This window comes from Dysidea avara, chromosome 6 (assembly GCF_963678975.1).
Source record: "Dysidea avara chromosome 6, odDysAvar1.4, whole genome shotgun sequence".
NCBI classification, from domain to species: Eukaryota; Metazoa; Porifera; class Demospongiae; order Dictyoceratida; family Dysideidae; genus Dysidea; species Dysidea avara.
Genome location: NC_089277.1, coordinates 21,474,023 through 21,494,682, shown reverse-complemented (window position 1 = coordinate 21,494,682; position 20,660 = coordinate 21,474,023). Strand labels below are relative to the sequence as shown.

Sequence of the window (20,660 nt, the reverse complement as noted above, 5' to 3'; positions counted from 1 at the left end):
TTTTTTTTTTTTCAGCAAGGTACCCCCCCTGGATCCGTCCCTGGTATTTGTGAAGAGATAGTACATTTACATGATGTTCATGGACACATGGTGGTCAGATCTGTAATTTATAGTCAACCTGTCTATAGTACGTTCACGTTGAGCTGAATCCTCAAAAACATTTAATAACTCATGGATGCAATTACACATGATCTTGAAATTTGGCTCATTTGTAGTACTGCTTGATCCGCTAAAAATATTTTGAAATCTTTTTGTTTAAATGTTTGACATAATATTTACAGCCAATCAAAGTTTTCACAATACATTTCCAATGGGGAAGCCATATAAGTACAGTGTTCATTACAGCCCTTTCCCGAACTTGCAATGGAGCCAAACCGTACATGTCTGTTGTTGACACCTTTGCTGTTACCAATAATCATCTGGTTGGCTGAAATGTTAACTTTGTTGAGAAAAAATCCACTTTTAATTTTTAGCTGTTTTTCAGGATTCAGCTCAACGTGAACATACTATAATAAGGACCATTTTTGGATTTGCTAGAAAGGGTTGATGCTTTGGTGCTATACATTAATGAAGTATAACTTAACTGCAGCACATAGATGGCCTTTCAATACAGGTGGTCATTAATACAGATTGCAATGCACCTAGACACCTTCACTCTGTAAGACAAACTTGGCATGGCCTTGTTGCGAGTGGTTATTGGAGGTGTACACTCCAATACAGCAATAATAGACGGCAAATTCCACCGCATACCACAACATAATTCATTATATCTCTTGAGCCCATTGTGGTCCCACCACAAAAATTTTATCAAACATAGACTATGACCCAATCATTATTCACAAAAGAATTCGAAAAATTTCAAACAGCATTTTTCAAAATATAAGGGATTAAAGTTTTCAATGAAGTACTTTTGAACCATAATTAAGTAGATATCCCATAATTTAGGGATCACTGGAAAGGTCAATCAACAGTCTTCCATCACTGAAAATTGTGTTTACAAATATTTACACAGTGCAAGGTTACAATTGATTTTGTAACAAGAGATGGACCAAATTTTCATGAAATATTCAAAATATTTGTGGTCATAAATCAGAAACTATGGAATGTATGGAGCTAAAAATTTGCATGAGTGATAAGCACCATAGGTACTACAAACACACCAAGTTTCGTCAAAATCCGAGAGGTGACCCTAAATTCCTTGTTGATTTGACACGGAATGACCCATATGCTACAAAAAGTAAGGAAAAACAAGCTCAAAAATGTTACAGCTGCAACTGAGGTTGTATAAAATCACTAAACTTAGGTCTTGTTCTCAAAACCTTCATTGTACTCACATTATTAACTGGACATTAATTTGGCTTCCTATACTGTATAGTCTAAATATTTAGAGGGGCAAATTTTTCGAGACTGAGCAATGTTGCTAAAAATAAAATTTTAGCAGATTTGCAAACACTTCCAAAATTTATTAGACTATATGGAGGTCTAAATATTTCAAGGGTAAAATTTTCACTGATAACACCCAAAACTGCGGAATCAGCAAAAATTTCCCCCTCGAAATATTTAGGCTATACGGTATACTCAGTACATACACTTGCATAATGTAATGTATAGCAGTAAATGCACATAATTATTATGTGTGTGCATACCTTTCTTTTGTAATAAAATATCTGGCAAGCTTGTAACTGATTCAGAAGTAGCACCAGCAGCTGTTAAACAAATATAAACCATGCATTTATGTTTGATTACATTTACTACGTTTCTACATTGTTATACTCATACATTTAATTTGTACCACAGAAATGCATGTACAGTTGTTCATCTGAGCCACATGCATATACAAAATTTTGGCTATCAGCATATATTATCCCATATGACTTCTGAAAATCATTTGCAAAGGCTCAAACATATAGCTTTTGTATGTATCTATACCAAAACAGACAAACTGTGAATAAAGGTGTGTCCCCTAAAAAGTCAGGGTGAAAAAAGATGTGAAATCCAAGGTGGCAGCCAAGAAATGGCTGTTATGGTAGAATAATAATAATGGCAATTCAGGTGAACTTGTGTTTCCTTCTCCAAGTTTCACTAGGATTTGGCACCAAATTCACCTGAATTGTTGTTGTTAACAGTTTTGCTCTTAACTTACCACCACAGCCATTTCTTGGCCACCACCTTGGATTTCATATCTTTTTCAGTGGCATTTTGTTGGCCACACCTTTTTCACAGCTTGGGTGCTTTGATATAGATATTGCTTCTTTTGTATTTGAAAGCTGGCCATTGCCAGCTTTGAGGCTTCTTTTATTTGTCTTTCTTCTTTACTCTTTTATTTGTCTTTCTTCTTTAATGCAGAAAGTAGGAAGAGATCCACAGCAGAATTCTTTTGTATTTTGCTGATATAGAACGATGGATTAAAAAAATAATACTGTACAGTATTATTACATGCATCTACAGGTTGGCTGGCTTGTAGCAGAAATCTCTACAACTACAAGGAAACTTGTTTGTAGTTGATCCTACAGAGTGATTTCCAATGTAGCTAGACTCTCTATAGGGTGATTTGTTGAAGCTGAACTCTTGCAGATGACTTGTTTGTAACTGAACTCACTACACGGTGACTTCTTTGTAGTTGAACTCTCTACTACATACAGGGTGACCTGTAAATAGCTAAATTCTCTACAGGGTTGCTTGTTTGTAGCTGAACTGCCTATGGGTGACTTGGTTCTCTTCAGAGTGATGTATTGCAGCTGAACTCTCTACTGGGTGGTTGGTTTGTAGCTGAACTCTCCACAGGTGAATAGTTTGTAGCTGAAATCTCTACAGGTGACTTCTTTGTAGCTGAATTCTCTACTGGGTGACTAGCTTGCTGTTTGTACACATAGCTGAACTCTCTACAGGGTCACTTATTTGTAGATGAACTCTCCACAGGTTGCTGTACATTGTGACCTTTTCTTTGTTACAGGGTGACTTGTTTGTAGCTGAACTGTGACTTTTGTAGTTGAACTCTCCACAGGGTAATTTGTTTGTAGCTGAACTCTCTACAGAGTGACTTATTTGTAGCTGAGCTCTCCACAGGTTGATTTATTTGTAGCTGAACTCTCCACAGGGTGATTTGTTTGTTGCTGAACTCTCTACTGTGTGACTTTCTTGTAGCTGAATTTTCTACTGGTGGACCTGTTTGTAGCTGAACTCTCTACAGGTGGCTAGTTTTTAGCTAATCTCTCTAAAGGATGGCTTTTTGTAGCTGAACTCTCTACAGGGTGATTTGTTTGTAGCTTAACTCTCTACTGGGTGACTTGCTACATTGCTAAACTCTCTACAGGGTGACTTGTTACATAGCTGAACTCTCTACACAGTGACTTGTTACGTAGCTGAATGCACTAATAGTAAGAGTACTGTAAATTACTTATGATGCTGAATACTCTACTAGGGTGACTGTACTATTAGAGTACCTTGGTCGCGCACTTGCTACACGTAGTCGGATTTTGTATTGTAACTCAGTGGCTTTTATTCTGATCCCTCTATACTACTGCTAAGGACTTTCTATGATGATTACTCCATCTACATACTGGTTTTCAGCTCACTCTTCTCAGCAGTTTTCATGGTAAGCATGAAAATTAATATCTTTTTATTCATCAAACTCGATTGCATAATTGCGACTCAGGTTCGGTTTTGTGTCATATCTCCATGGTCTTTACCTCGATTTCACAAAAGGGCAATCCTACAATGGTTAATCCATCTACTTTGTGATTTTCAACTCATTCCTTCTAGTTGTGGGTATGACAGAAGTTTGATATTATTTTATGCGAATAATTGGTCGTAACTTCTTGATTGTTCATCTTGTTCCCACCAAACTTGGTAGTGAGGTTTGCATTAATGAGCCCCTTACATATGCCACGTTTCAGCTTGATTGGAGTACGCATTTATATTTTATGGCAGATTTTGCAACGTGCAAAATGAAGTAGAAAGAGAAGAAAGAAACAAAGAAAAACTCCTGTAACTTTGGCCACTCTATCTTGGAAACGGCTGGATGATTTTTGTACGTGGACTCCCCTACCTGGAGGGAATTCCTGTAGCAAATTTGGTTTCAATTGGATTAGAGATCATGGATTAGAGATCATGGATTAGAGATCATGGATTAGAGATCATGGATTAGAGATCATAGCTAAACTGAAGTAGTGGATAAATGTTCACTAGTATATCTGCAGGTGTAGATGACCTCCCCCTTTCCTTACTTTTTTCTACGATCTCTAATCAAACTTAAAATGCCTAATTTTTCCTTATACTTGTGATCATAAATTAGCCGGCATTGAATGCATGTGTGTAGTCAAACATAGGGAAACAATTTACAATTTACAGTACCTTGTTTATACAACCATAACCAAAATGTCACAGTATTGGTGTGTACATGTTATAGTGTAAATTCAAGCTCAGATAGAATACAATATGATATCACTATTCAAAAGAAAACTGCCTGTGTACTTTTGAACTTACGCATTACCTGTTGTAGTAGGTATTTCAGTAGATGACATGGGTGATGATGGTGGATTTACCACATCCTCCAGTGGGCTCTGCAACACTACCATATAAAAATATTAAATGAATACCAGATTTTTCAAGTACCTTCTTCATGTACAAAATTGAATTTATTGCTATAACTTTGTAACTTTATAAATCTGTATTTCAGTGACTGAAATTTTCTATGATCAAAGCTACAGTATTTGACACTACATATTGATATAAAGAGAACTTATTCAGTACCTATTATAACACTTTATTTGCTGGTATGTAAAATGTGTGAAATAGGTATCCTTTCATAAATTCAGTCACTTACAGTATGTGTATACTGCACATATTCATACATATACACACCATATGCAATTATAAACATTTGTATGACCACAATGCAGAAAATGCAGAAATTTGGCCACGAATATTCTTACATGCTTGAATTTCACACACAACATTTGTCAAGCAGCCCAGACCAGGTGAGGAAGGCATTATTTGTTGAAGTTGATTGCACAACTGAAGTAGATCAGCTCTGCACTTTGCTTTCTCAATTAAACTGTCTAAAATCAATTTATTGGCAGTGGTGGGTTCAGAGCAGCTAAGAACACTGCATATCTGATCATCAGTTAACTCATCCTGGATGATATCCAGTGTCTGCTCATAGTCATTAGACAATGACTGAAGTATATCAGAATATCGTGACTTAAACAACTCCATGCCTATACACATGTATATGAACAGATGGTATACTCTGAAATGTTTATGATTCATTCATGCACAATTCATATGTATACTTGCATAAACACTTCCACAGACAAGAAGACTAGTGTATTTTAAACTGTTTATTTTTCAAAGTGAAGCAGGAATCCTTAATACACAGGAATGAACTGCATGTTTACCATTGCAATGGCTTAGTCCACTAATTCCCATGCCATGTGCCATGTGCTGTACATGACATCATACCCTTTTGAAGTGAGGAGTGAGAAGTGCATGGTACATATGTATGTATGTGTATACAAATCTTACCAACAGTGTATAGAGAATCCTCATTTTCCAAATTACCATTAACTGCACTGCTTCCTTCATTTAGGCCATTACTGGAGTCTACTATCACTTCAACATCACTTGGCAGTGTAACAGCATTACTTTGGTTACCTGCAGGGAGAATATAAATGCACATAAAGCTGCCCTATGGCCTAGCATTTGGATATATACATAAAAGAACAAAAGATCATCCATGCCAAAATAGCTTAGCTGTGATAAGGATGTGCCCTACAAAACACCTGAGTTTAAAAAGTTATCAAACGTACAGAACTTGAGTTGTGTTGTAATTGAAAGATGACAACAAAGCTAAGTATAGGGAATGTTACCAAAAATGGTTGAGAAAATAAGAGTATTTATATCCCAGTGCAGAGGACGATTAAAGTGATAAGTAACTTGTCACTGGGTGTAGTATGATAACCATTTTACTTTATCGCCCCAGTGTGTGGATTGTCAATTAATGTATGGGGAAAACCTTGAGACCATCCATGTTACATGAGTAGAGAGAGGCAAACTGGTTTAAATCTGAGAGATCCACAACAAGGTGGAAGTGTTGCAGATTGCTGGTGTTTTAAAATCTGGACAAGTCAACGAGATAATATTATTATTGGAAATTTAAAAATTTCACTTGAAATCTTAAATATTTTGGCATAACCTCATAGCTCATGTTTGTTGATCCCTCGTCTGAAATAGTGGAGTATGGCTAGACTACTATGGTTAAAAATAATTTATTGTTATCACTTTTGTACATTGAGAGTTCATCAAGAAGCGAGGAAAGCCAAGACAAACAACAAATATTGCCATAACTTTTGAATAAAGCGTTTGTGGAATAAAGCATTTATGGAATAATCCACACATTTCATTTCCTAAACTCACCAAGAGAAGCCTAATTGCACCTTGCTTTTTACATATAAATGAGGTATGCAGCAGTTAATTAAAGTGGTAACAGGTAAATTAGGGGCAGTGGAAATGGAAAGTGGAAATGGAAAACGGAAATAGTCAAATTGTAATAAATGGATCCTAGAGTAAAACCCTGGTATAGTGGCCACCACTTAAAGACCACCTTCTTATAAAGACTACCTCTGTACAAAGACCACTTTGTAATTAGATCTCAAAGATGGCTAAGGCATACTAACCTTATAAGACCACTTCATGGTCACCTTTTATAAAGACCACCTCTCCACATTGTAATAATACCTAGGTTCTAAACATCTATTTCATGACTTATCAAAACAGCTAGGTAAGCTAAAAAATACTACACTCTTAAGGTCATCATCTCTATGAGACTTCATTAATTTTTTGTTGATACAGTAGGTTGTAGTACATGTACTAAGGACTTGACACATTCTGGTACAAACTAAGCAATAATGGAAGTGTGGACCAAAATATGGGAGATGACATTGACCTCTTTCTATGAGTCATGAAATACGTACATGTTTGAAGCTTATCAAACATTACCATGTAAAGAGATGGTCTTTATAAAAGGTGACCATGAAGTGGCCTTACCTATCTTTAGAATCTAATTACAATGTAGCCTTTGTATAGAAGTGGTCTTGTACAGAGGTGGTCATTAAAAGTACACTAAGTGAGGTTTTACCTAAGAGCCTAGCTGTTTTGATAAAGCCATGGAATAGATGCTTGGAATCTTAGCTATTATTATAATGTGAGAGGTGGTCTTTTTAAAGAGGGTGGTCTTTTCAGTGGACTATGAAATGGCCTTATAAGGTCAGCTGTCTTTGAGATCTAATTACAATGTGGTCTTTGTATGGAGGTGGTCTTTATAAGAAGGTGGTCTTTAAGAGAAGACCACTAAACAAGGGTTTGACTTTAGGGTACATTTAAATGACGATTTGACCATTTCCATTTTCCATTTCCACTTTCTGTTTCCAGTTTCCGTTTCCACTGTTTCCAATTGCCCGTAAATTAGCACAGATCCACACAAAACAACTACCATAACCTTTGGCACCCCAATGGTTAATAAAGTAGGGTTCCAGGAATAAAGAGTAATGAAGCAAGAGATGATGGTATCGGAAAATCCATACTTTGGTATTGAGAAGATAGTGAAATGTGTATTGCTACAATGCCAAGTAGGGATTTTCCCTTATAATTACCATCATCTCTTGTTTTACTACTTTTTGTTGCTGAAACTTTACTTTGTATATATTAATTATATGCATAGTTAAATTTAAATGGCAGCCAAGAAATGGCAGCCAAGAAATGGCTGCAATGATGTTAATGCTATATAATAAATATCAATACTTCTCACCCTTCTTTGCAGCTTGGCAGCTTTTAGCATGGTGTATAAGCAACATAGCCAATACATTTGGTATGATGAAATAACCTCAGGGGCGGTTTTAGGGGGATTTCTGGGGTTTCCAGAAACCCCCTCTGAAATAGCACACGCCCCTACCATTCTCCTGGGTGATAAAAATTACAGAGAGTTATACATACTGTATTATATTATGGCTCTTTTCTATTGGCAAAACTTCATACTTTTACCTGTGAAATTACCTTCATAGCGTTTGTGACCTTTTTTTTATTTTTTGGTCTTCAACTTGCAGCTAGGCTGAAGTTGCAATCCCAGAGAACCAGAAACCCCCTCTGAAAATTTCTAGATCTGCCTCTGAATCTTATATCTGACCCGCTAAAACACAACTAGTTGACACTTTTCTCAAATTTTATTTGATAATTTCTTTGTTGCATAGAGTGGAAAACCAATGTGCTATTAAAGTTTCAGCCTTATCTGGTGAGTACTTTTGGCATGATAGTACTAGAAGATTAAAACAATTGATTTGTACAGTGGCTATATGAAAAATCAATTATTACAGGCACTCATTTAATAAGTCATAAGTCATAAGTCATGAGTGCAACAGGTTATGAAGTTGGGACTTTTGTCATTGCATTCACCATAAACTGGGGCATTTGTATTTTTTGGTCAATGTATATTCACCATTTCTATCAAGCTAGAAAACTTTTCAAGTTCAGAGAAAATGGCAACATTATATTTTACTGCAATGCAAACAAACACCCATAACTCATGTATCTTTTATGGTAAAGAAACGAAACAAAGATATTCTTACTGTCCAGGAAGAGACAAATCCAGTAGTGTATTAGATATTTCAATTTGAGTCTTCTTTCACTGTCTACCAAAGTGATTAAAACATACATAATATTACGGTTGTAGCACTTGTTTTTTTACCAATGTATTCCAATGCTGCTTAAAAATCAGAATTATGCAAACTAGTCGGGTTTTCGCTCAGTGGGTCGCATATCATGGAAATGAGAAGATGCAAAGTATGGCATACACTGTAAAATTAAAGTGTTATATAACACCGTAGGTGCCATAGTATGACAGTGTTACACCTGTGGTATTGTAGGTGTAGTGCAGTCAATACACCTGTGCTGCTATAACACTTTTGTTTTAACAGTGTATGTAGGTAAATTATACACAGTACCAGAGACAGGTGCTCAGTTCATATAGATGGATCATTATGTGATCAATAAAATATAAACCACATGTGTCTATGACATCATACTGCAAATATCCCCCATCTCAAAAAATCATATGTACCAATTAACCAGATGAAATTCTTTTATTATTAATTCCTGCTCACCTGTGTGTGAAATAACATGTTTAATTTGTCTGGCTTCTGGTGGTCTACACACAACTGTGCATCCTTTGTCACCAGATGCATCACAGTAACCATAGTAACCATTATCAAAACAGTTCACTGTTTGATGATTTAATGTAAAAGCCAAGTCATCGTCATCTTCAACCTGTGCTGCACTATTTTGACTCATACAAGTATCTGAATGGCCACAGTCACACTCAGCACCTATAGTATATAGTTTTAGAACAATTATTCTCAATACTACCATATATTATGTGGTATTAGATACACCTACTTTAGTATTGCAATAAACAGATTTGTATTGTGTACTATTGCAAGGCTTCCCTTGATTTGTATTCTTAAATTTATTACAAAAGCATGTCCTTGACTATAATATTATGGAAAATTCACAGTGCTGTTCATTTATGACAAGAAGGTGGTTATCTTGCAGTCATTCATGATCAGTAATACTAACCATAAAATAGTTATAACCCTAGAATATACGTACAGCATTACCAATTATTCACCTGTAGCTGTTAGTAATCTTTGTATTTAATCATGAATAATTTATTGATCAATGATTATTATGCTATATACCATTATTACATGTTGTATGCCAAATAACACTGATACTTTACTTACTTGCACCAGTTGAATTGTGATAGTCTGTGTATGATTCCATACTTTGCAGTTTAGGTGGAATTAACTTAGGGTGGATTGGTATATTGCCTCCCCAGCTGCCATTCGTACGGAACTCTATAAAATACAGAAACACGTACATGTATACATAGAGAAAGTATACATATACATTGAGGATGGGAAACTAATCATAATCATGATTAATTATTAACATCGTGTCCTTTTCATTGACCAGTGATAATGGAAATTGGCAATTATTGTGAAGTAACTGTGATAATCACAGAAATATTATTTTAAATTTCTGAATCAATAACAGCTCATCAGTGTACTTTGTTTCATTAAGTGGGAAACAATTGTGTATTCATGCATACATACTATATAACTGCCTGTTGGATGACCTTCTCAACCCATTCCTTTCCCTATATAGAAGTTACCTAACTACCTGGTCAAGGGAAGCTGATCAAGTTATCAATTTGAAGCTTTCAATTTAGAGGGTGGGGAAATTTACAGAAATCTATGCTAAATGATGAAGTCTATGCAAGATCAATGCAATGGACTCTTTACTGACTGGTATTCACTACATGGCGGGGATAAGAGTGTTATCATTGCACAGACAAGGGTGTGTTGCTGTGTAGGTCAACCACAAAGAAGTTGGCAGCATGCATGTATATGCAAACATACATAATGCACCTACCTGCAACCAATCTGAATGGCAAATTTGTCACTACTGACACTATTGTTAGGTAGTAACAAAACTGCATATAATCTCTGTGGCCGTCAAGTTGAACAAGTAAGTAATCAAGCAATCGCTGGCAATGCTCCCTTCGGTTGCTTCCATTTAGAATGTAATTCTCAACGTTATCAGGAATAGGACAATGATGACGTAAAGTGGCAATGGTAAGACTGCAATTTGGTATGAAACTCTGGTACAATAGATTGTAGTATCTGGCTAAAAATGAAAATTCTGCAAAATAGAATAAATGACACAGATATCATGTACAAAGAGATAGCTACTATACAGTACTTGTGTATGTAGCTACTGTGTGTTACCCTCTCACCAGGTTTCCCAATGATTGTATCAACTTTCTGTGGTTCATACGGTATAGCTGCTTCTAAATGATCAACGTTTCTTTCTGTACCACTCATTTTGATATTTTATTGGTGATCTAATTTAGTTCAAGTTAAATAGAAGTATTTATAATGAACAACCATATACAGTATGTCACACACAAAATAATCAGTTGCCCAATATTAGCAGTGACTTGCATGTATACAACCCCGCCAGCCAGCTTTACTATTCACAATAACATATGACAGCATTTGTAACTTGCTGATTGATCCGGCTTGGCGGCTGGAATCTGCTTTCAGGCAGATGCAATGAGCATACAGTAGAATGCTGATGGTACAGTGGAATCTCTTAACAAACTCCCCGAATTAAGGACACAATAGAAATACGTAACATCTGTAATGATGTTGGTCCCTACCTCTGAAAGAGAAGAACCTCTATATTATAGCAAAAAAATAGCCAAAAATTCTGGGTCCCAAAATGTCCGTAATAGATACGCCCCTGTGTCTTGGCCCCTGTATGCTTGTAATGTATATTCATTAAGACGTTTATTCCCCAGGTTCCCACTCTATAGCCGAGCATACACTCCGTGTAGCTAGATGGTTTGCTCCCATCCTTAGCTAGCTACATTCAGAAAGGTTTCTACAATAATTTCAGAAAGGTTTCTTCTCGGGTTTCTCCTATTAATGTAATTATCTTGCGCACACACGTTCTTTTGTGAGGTCTTCTCTACAACACGGAATAAATTGAAGCTTACCAACACTGCAACAGCTAGCTGAACTCCAGCAGTTTCTCAATCAAAAACTACTATACACAGAAGACCATCACGAGTATCGCAGCATATTCTCCTTAGAATATAATTAGATGTGGTCAGGGGAATATAATGGGGAATTACTATTACCTCTTATTTATAAAGGATCACGTGCATGTCTCGTGTCGGCCGGTGCGTGAATTGTATACATAACAATTTTACGATTTTCTATCGGGCAGAGTCAGTGAATACGGTCATCACGAATATTGTTACTATACACAGCAATCCTTCAAAGAACAGCAATCCTCCTTACGCACAGCAATCCTCCTTATCCACAGCAATCCTTCAAAGAATAATTGTAGCTAGGCTTTAATAATGTTTATAGTGTTGTATGGGCTATTAAATTCATTGCAGCTATGAATCTAATAACTAGTGGCGGCCTATGCCAGACTATATACACTTATGATTATAATTTGCACTTCTATAGAATTCATTAGTTAGATAAGCTAAAGTTGATTTATGTCAAAACAATTTTGAAACAGTATTCTTTACTAGCTGGTTTCTGAAATTTTAGACTCACCTATATAATTGCTGAAACCATAGATACACAACTCATTCTGAAACATTCAGCTATGCTTATAACCATAGTAACTCATACATCAACCCTCTGGTGGGCACCGCCAGAGTTTTAGTCAATCCATACTAAAAAACCCCAAGTGTGTTTTTCACTGCACATGTGTATGTAGTGAATGCCAAGGAAGCACCAATACTGTACAGTAAAACTGGTTCATGTGTAAAACAAAAGAAAACAAGTAAAATAACAATGGAACAAACTGAAGGCGACATTATTTCACTGGCTGGTGTATAGTGTTAAGAAGAAAATTGTGATATAGTAAGTGAAGTGTAGACCTTCAACTTGACATTCATTTTGTATTGTTAAATGGTGTAAGTTCTTTGCTGATGATGTCACATTGTAGCTATCATCAGATTATTTTCAAATGCTGGCTGTGCTGTGTGCCTTCCTCAAAAGGTACCAAAGGTTATAATACATTTACAACTACTTAAGTGTGAAGCTCTCTGTATCTCAAACAAATGTAACCCCCACTTTCACATAATTATCTCTGTGATGGTAAGCCCATTCTATGGACTAGTATAGTGAGATAATTGGGAGTTTACATCAATCAACATTAATTTTAGTGCGGAAAGAACATTGTAAAGTTGATGAATAAAGCTTTACACCTGCTACAACGTTAGCTATACTGTTGTTCACAATCTGCTAAGTCATAGTTAAATCCCAGGATATCATTGTTATCAACCCAAGGCGGAGGTGTGTTGAATACAGATATCCTACGGTTGCAAGTATGTGGTTTGACTGGTTTCTATTCCACACTTTGAAGCACTTTACTTCATAAACAATGTAACAGTTGCTAAATTAAGGTGTTGACAACATGTTATGACATGCTTTCCATCCCACACTTTGAATAGGCACCAGCCTATATAGTATATTATGCTTTTAATTTTGTTTATTGTGTTATGCTGCAGTGCTCAAAAATTTTTGCCGATTATGCTCATAATTATGCTCAAAATTTTTGCCACAGTTCCAATGTTTTGTTACTTTCTATGGATAATGATAAACTTTGGTTTATGAACAATTGGTTAAATGTAAAAAGTACTCGTTGTGCATTAAGAATTTGGTTGCATTGTAAGCTATAATGATGGTCATGTCAGGTAACTACTTAATGCCATATCAGTGGCATCGACTGTTCTATTACTGTAAGTCAACCGTTTTCTGTGGCATGCATTTTTGCTTACAGTATGACAATTATTCTGCCTATTGTGTTAACATTATGCTTGATGCTTTTAGGCAGCTATTATGCTCAAAATTATGTAAGCATAATAGGTTGGTGCCTAACTTTGAAGCATTTTACTTCATAGAGAACTACAATGAGACTACAAAATTGTGTATGTTTTCAACTTTGCTGTTCTTACGGCTATATATGATATGGCTTCATGTTTCCTTTGATCCAACTGAATGTACAAATCAGCTTGTCCTTCATAAAAGGATTCTGATCTACTGGTGTTTAACTTCCATTCCTGGGCATATCCTCCTACTTTTTTTACATAGGGCTTCAGTGGGATAGAAATCTCCTTCCACTAATTCAATATGGCTGTCTAGTATACATAGCTACCTCATTACAATGAGGATCTCAAACATCTTAGAATCAAGCTGCTCACTGGATTTGTGGCAGTCATTTTAACCCTTCTACCTTTTTAATATGATCTGTTACAACACCATTTTCTTTGATGAATTTAACTTTAATAACACATGATCCCATCCTTTAAAGAAATCCATCCCTCTTGGAGAGACTGAGTGTGGCCCCGGCTAGACATTGGGTGACTTGCAGTTCGAATCCTTGGGTTTGAGAGATTTTTTTCCTTACTTTGGCCCCTTTTCTGTTACACCTTTTCAGCAATAAGTCACTAAGTCTAAGTCCTTGCAATTAGGTTAGGTAATCTTAAGGCTGCAGCACATGTTGCTGTCAGACCTTCAGTGCTGGTCACTGTAAAGCGCTATTAACAATAAATAGTTTAGGTTTAAGGAAGAAAATTCATCCCTCCTGGAGGAGACTGATGTGGCCCGAACTAGACATTGGGTGACCTGCAGTTCGAATTCTTGGGTTGGAGGGATTTTTTCCTTACTTTGACACCTTTTCTGTTACACCTTTTCAGCTATAAGCCACTAAGTCTTAAGTCCTTGCAATTAGGTTAGGTAATCCTAAGGCTGCAGCACATGTTGCTGTCAGACCTTCAGTGCTGGTCACTGTAAAGCACTAAAAACAATAATAACAAGAACACTTGTAACTAATAAAATCTTCAGTAATTAATGCATATTGTGTTTCTTTTTCTTTGGAAATATAGTCTTTTTGTGGAATAAGTTTCCTATCTCTATATGTAGTTTAAATTCAAGTAGCTAAAGGTCTTTGTTCTGAGCATTTTGTATTTATATGACATTATTTTGTGTTTATTTTTGTAGTTTATGTTGTATTTTTTGTAATTCGTACTGTGTGTCATGTATGTTGTATTTGTTGGGTGTGTTTTATAGGATTTTTAGCCTCCGTGCTCTCCCTAGTGAATTTTTTCATATAAATCAATAAAAATCAAATTAAAAAAAATCAAATCATTCAACGAGCCTACCGACCAGTGTTACTGAATGTGGCAGAGCTGCTGGACCACAGCAGAATGTTGTCAGTATTGCTAAAACAGAACTTTATTGCATGGTGGGAGCCAGTGGCGTAGCTACCATTGAGTAGAGATTTCCAACTAAATTAAATAATTAACATTCCATGCATTCATTAGTATGACATATATTGTGCTATTTTTCAGGGTCATTTTAGTGCAAACCTCACCCCAGTTGGTGGTTCTTATCAAAAGATATAAGCAAAAGAAGTTGACAAAGTGATGATTTTTGTGTACAGTATTTTCAATCAAATGCTTTTTACATATATCGCATGGCACCAAACACAATATTCAAAGTGTCATAAATCTAGATACGAAACTAATAATGACATGAAATTTTCATCACGTAACTATTTTATGGAATACAGCATATGAGCTGGGTAAAACCTCTCAAGAGTGACCACTTCTTTGTAGACTGACCACTCAGAATATTACATGAATAAAGCTAGTGATTCACAAATAGAACTGTGTGTATTGTGTAATACTAAGTATACACAGGTACCCAATGCATTTTCAAGGATAAATAACTAGAAAAATTAGTAATATTATATAACATGGTAAGTAATGGCATCACAAGTCACAATTACCAAATACTTCGGAAACCTGACAATCAGATAGCAAAATGCAAGACCAATATTACTATTAAAATAGATTTGTTTGGACACTGTTCAGTTTTATTTGTCACATTGTAAGCACTAAGGATAATAATTATTATATAACACAATGACATCACTATGCTACAAAGAGAAATTACAAATAGCTTCTGACCAAAATTACAATCACTGAAGCTGCTATAAAATGGATCAAAACAGCAGTAAATACACCAGAATATAACACCAGGTAAGTGTGAAGTCATGTAAAATTGGTATCACATGCCAGTAAAAAATGCTCAACTCAGTGAGCAGGCCTGAGTTTTGGCATCCCGAATTTCTACTCAAACGTTACTAGACAGCATTACTGTACCACACACAATAGTATCTATAGTTGTAGTGCTAAGCAGGGCCATGACACAGTCCGGCATTGGATGGATCACTATAGAGTAAGCCACCAATGTTCGACCGCCATCAGTTCGGACGCGATTTTTCTTTAAACCCGCAAAGAAAATTTCTGCTCTTGCTATGCCTTTGGAGAGATCTAGGCCATAAACTCTTGCATGCAAAATTTCAGACCTGCAGCTTTCTTCGTCTGGCTGCAGGAGTTGCAAAAGTGACCTGTCCGAATGTTCTCAATTCTCGGACAAAAATATGTATTATCGGTCGAGTGGCACTGCTCGTAATGCTTGAAGCTGATCAAGTCTTTCTGTGTTTGATATGAAATAGCAACTCTTATACTCTCCAAATATATGCAGATATTTGGCTTAGTCCTTATTGGCTGTGAATTACAAAGCTCCAAAGTCACCAGTCTGTCGAGCAATCTTAAATTCGGCCACATGTGAAGTTCGTACAAATCAAATAGTTACCTATATCGAATTTTTATGAACAATGAGAGCATCAGCTACCATTCAATAGTAGTCTAAATAGATACATGCACAATGACCGCACCTTGCCCGAATAGCTACATTGCATTTAGGCTTTTCTGACAGTAGCAGCCTACCTACTGCACCCAGCACACATATACACTATCCAAATTCACTTCAATGGGGTTTTTACTATCCCCAAGTCTTAAAAATGTCAAAAGTTTCTCTTCAAAATGTCCAGGATATTAGCCAGATCGAAATACTCTAATAGAGCAGTCACTTACTCTAATAATAACAATCAGCCGATGTATTATCACGTGTAATCAGTATTTAAGCATCGTAATAAGTTCACATATTAATAGTCTTATTGAAGTGAATATGCCTCAACGTGGCCCTCGGATTTTCTGACTGCTCCAAATGTATAATAGGTGACTGTTCTATTAGAGTGTTTCGATCTGGCTAATATCTTTGACATTTTGGAGAGAAACGTTTGACATTTTTAGGACAGGGGTTAGTCAAAACTCCATTTAAGTGGATTTGGATTGTGTATATGTGTGCTGGGTGCAGTAGGTAGGCTGCTACTGTCAGAAAAGCCTAAATGCAATGTAGAGTAAGCCACCAATGTTCGACCATCATCGGTTCGGACGCGATTTTTCTTTACACCCGCAAGGAAATTTCTGCTCTTGCTATGCCTTTGGAGAGGTCTAGGCCATAAACTCTTGCATGCAAAATTTCAAACCTGCAGCTTTCTTTGTCTGGCTGCAGGAGCTGCAAAAGTGACCTGTCCGAATGTTCTCAATTCTCGGACAAAAATATATATTATCGGTCGAGTGGCACTGCTCGAACTGCTTGAAGCTGATCAAGTGTTTTTGTGCTTGATATGAAAGAGCAACTCTTATACTCTTCAAATATATGCAGATATTTGGCTTAGTCCTTATTGGCTGTGAATTACAAAGCTCCAAAGTCACATCTGTCGAGCAATCTTAAATTCGGCCACATGTGAAGCTCGTACAAATCAAATAGTTACCTATATATTGAACTCAAAGCTATTTTTATGACATTCACTGAGCATCAGTTATCATTCAATAGTAAATAGAAACATGCACAATGACCACACCTTGATTTTTTCCCGAATATTAGCTACATTGTATTTAGGCCTCTCTGACAGTAGTAGCCTACCTACTGCACACAGCACACATATACACTATCCAAATCCACTTAAATGGAGTTTTGACTAACCCCCGTCTTAAAAATGTCAAAAGTTTCTCTCCAAAATGTCAGGGACATTAGCCAGATCGAAACACTCTAATAGAACAGTCACCTATTATACAATTGGAGCAGCAAGAAAATCTGAGGGCCACGCTGAGGCATATTCACTTCAATAAGACTATTAATATGTGAATCTCATTGATTATACAACGCTTAAATACTGATTACACGTGATAATACATTGGCTGATGATTATAATTTATTAGAGTAAGTGACTGCTCTATTAGGATATTTTGATCTGGCTAATATCCTGGACATTTTAAAGAGAAACTTTTGACATTTTTAAGACTTGGGGATAGTAAAAACCTCATTTAAGTGGATTTGGATTGTGTATATGTGCAGGGCCGCCCACAGTGGGGGGGCAACTGGGGCATTTTGCCCCAGGCCCCAGCCTGAAAGGGGCCCCAGGAGGCCCCATGAACGGCCCCCTGAATACCTGTTTAAAAGATCGATATACTCTAATAGAACAGTCAGATCTAAATACTCTAATAGAGCAGTCACAGTATTCTTCAGAGGAGCAGTGTAGCAAGCTTATAGATAAGGAGATCTAATCAAAAACAGCCAAGCTGTAAAAAAAGGTGCGGCCCCCAAAAAGGCCATGGTGAAAAAAGATGTGAAATCCAAGGTGGCGGCCAAGAAATGGCTGTGATGGTAGGTTAATGGTTAAATTCTAATAATCACAATTCAGGTGAATTTGGTGCCAAGACCAAGTGGCACAAAATTCACCTGAATTGTCGTTATTAAAATGTAACCATTAACCTACCATCACAGCCATTTCTTGGCCGCCACCTTGGATTTCACATCTTTTTTCACCATGGCCTTTTTGGGGGCCGCACCTTTTTTTACAGCTTGGCTGTTTTTGATTACATATCACTTCTTTTTGTATTTGTATACTGCAAAGCCAGCCTATGGCTGGCTTTGGGGCTTTTTTAACCCATATGTTTTTTTTATTTACCACAGGAAGAAGAAAAGAACTTAAAGAAGATTTGTAATACTTCAATTATTTTTGATTTTATTAGTAATTATACAAATTATATACATATATTTATTACATTCCCATTATTCCCCACAGGATATTTTTTTGCAGCTGATCTCTCTACTGGGTGACTTGAAATGTAGCTGAACTATATACAGGATGGTTTATTTGTAGCTGAACTCTCTACAAGGTGACCTCTTCTAGCTGGTCTCTCTACAGGGTCATTTGTTTGCAGCTAAACTCTCTACATGGTGGTTTTTTTGTAGCTGAACTCTCTACATGATGGTTTCTTTGTAGCTGAACTCTCTATAAGGTGACTTCGTCTAGCTGAACTCTCTACAGGGTGATTTTTTTGTAGCTGAACTCTCTACAAGGTGATTTGTTTGCAGCTGAACTCTCTACATGATGGTTTCTTTGTAGCTGAACTCTCTACAAGGTGACTTCGTCCAGCTGATCTCTCTACGGGGTGATTTGTTTCTAGCTGAACTCTCTACAGGTGATTTGTTTGCAGCTAAACTCTCTACATGGTGGTTTCTTTGTAGCTGAACTCCCTACATGATGGTTTCTTTGTAGCTGAACTCTCTACAAGGTGACTTCTTCTAGCTGATCCCTCTACATGGTGATTTATTTGTAGCTGAACTCTCTACAAGTGATTTATTTGCAGCTGAACTCTTTATGTGGTGGTTTCTTTGTACCTGAACTCTCTACAAGGTGACCTCTTCTAGCTGATCTCTCTACAGGGTGATTTGTTTCTAGCTGAACTCTCTATAGGTGATTTTTTGCAGCTAAACACTCTACATGGTGGTTTCTTTGTAGCTGAACTCTGTACATGATGGTTTCTTTGTAGCTGAACTCTTTACAAGGTGACTTCTTCTAGCTGATCTTTCTACTGGGTGATTTGTTTGCAGCTGAACTCTCTACATGGTGGTTTCTTTGTTGCTGAACTCTCTACAAGGTGAATTTTTTTACCTGATCTCTCTACAGGGTAATTTGTTAGTAACTGAACTCTGTACAAGCAGGGGCGGATCCAGGGGGGGGGGGCTTTGGGGGCTGAAGCCCCCCCCCTTCATATTTAGGCTTTACTTGATCAATATGCTTAGTATTATAATGAAATTTTGTCTTAGCATAATTATATGATCACTAATAATACAAATACTCATAAAACCACCTTATAAACATCTTTCCAAGGTATTATCAGTGGATTTATGCTAAAGTTTATGCAACAAGGACTCGGATCAGCATTGGAGGTGTACAAGATCGAGATACTCTAATAGAGCAGTCAGCTAACTACTCTAATAGAACATTCACTGGAAACATGTAGTTAGTTCTGTTATGGGATTTTTTCCAAATCTACCTGCACCTATGCATACAATGAAGTGCATTGGTCTGTTTAAAGTGCTTCATTCATCTACTTGTGCAGTTTGTATGTATGGCAATACTTAATTCAGGTACACAATTTCCATTGAAAATGCTCTCAGATTCAATCTTGTATTGTTCTAGTTTCAAAATTTTCCACTTTCAACATTGTTATTCTAATATTCACCTATTCAGTGTTGTACAATTGTGAGAGGGGTGCATCATGTACTTAGTTGTCTGTAACCTACCCAAACTTTTCCATTAGCAAAATGCTTCAGAGAGCCATACCTACAATCTAAAGGCAGTATATAAAATATCTACAGGCAGAAAATATTATGAATTTTATGTGGAAATGTCTCCAAATTGCAGTATTTTAGCATCTATTTTCAAAATTTTTCCTGGGGGGGGCATACCCCCAGACCCCCCTAGTTCCAGCATGCTTCACACATCTCTACCCAAGAGATTAGTACCTTGAGTTAGCCCCCCCTTTTATAAATCCTAGATCCGCCCCTGACAAGGTGCGTTTTTGTGGGTGATCTCACTGCAGGTTGATTTGTTTGTAGCTTAACTCACTAAAGGGTGATTTGTTTGTAGCTGAACTCCTTGCATTGTGTCTAGTTTCTAGCTGATCTCTCTACAGGGTGATTTGTTTGTAACTGATCTCTCTACAAGTTGATTTGTGTGTAGCTGATCTCTCTGCAGGTTGATTAATTTGTAGCCGATCTCTCTACAGTGTAATTTGTTTGTAGCTAAACTGT

At 36.7% G+C, this 20,660-nt stretch overlaps 1 protein-coding gene across 1 annotated transcript in view; it reads right to left on the bottom strand.

Annotated features, from left to right (window-relative positions):
- LOC136259138 (uncharacterized) overlaps positions 1–11,727 on the bottom strand; it is a 42,945-nt gene extending 31,218 nt beyond the window's left edge. The window contains exons 1-9 of the mRNA XM_066052559.1: positions 11,615–11,727; positions 10,850–10,957; positions 10,486–10,755; positions 9,795–9,908; positions 9,156–9,377; positions 5,527–5,655; positions 4,935–5,219; positions 4,493–4,570; positions 1,647–1,706 (exon numbers count right to left, since the gene is read on the bottom strand). Of these exons, the coding sequence (XP_065908631.1) occupies positions 1,647–1,706; positions 4,493–4,570; positions 4,935–5,219; positions 5,527–5,655; positions 9,156–9,377; positions 9,795–9,908; positions 10,486–10,755; positions 10,850–10,937 (1,246 nt within the window). The 5' untranslated portion in view covers positions 10,938–10,957; positions 11,615–11,727. The remainder of the gene's footprint in view (positions 1–1,646; positions 1,707–4,492; positions 4,571–4,934; positions 5,220–5,526; positions 5,656–9,155; positions 9,378–9,794; positions 9,909–10,485; positions 10,756–10,849; positions 10,958–11,614) is intronic.
- Between the last annotated feature and the right edge of the window lie 8,933 nt (positions 11,728–20,660).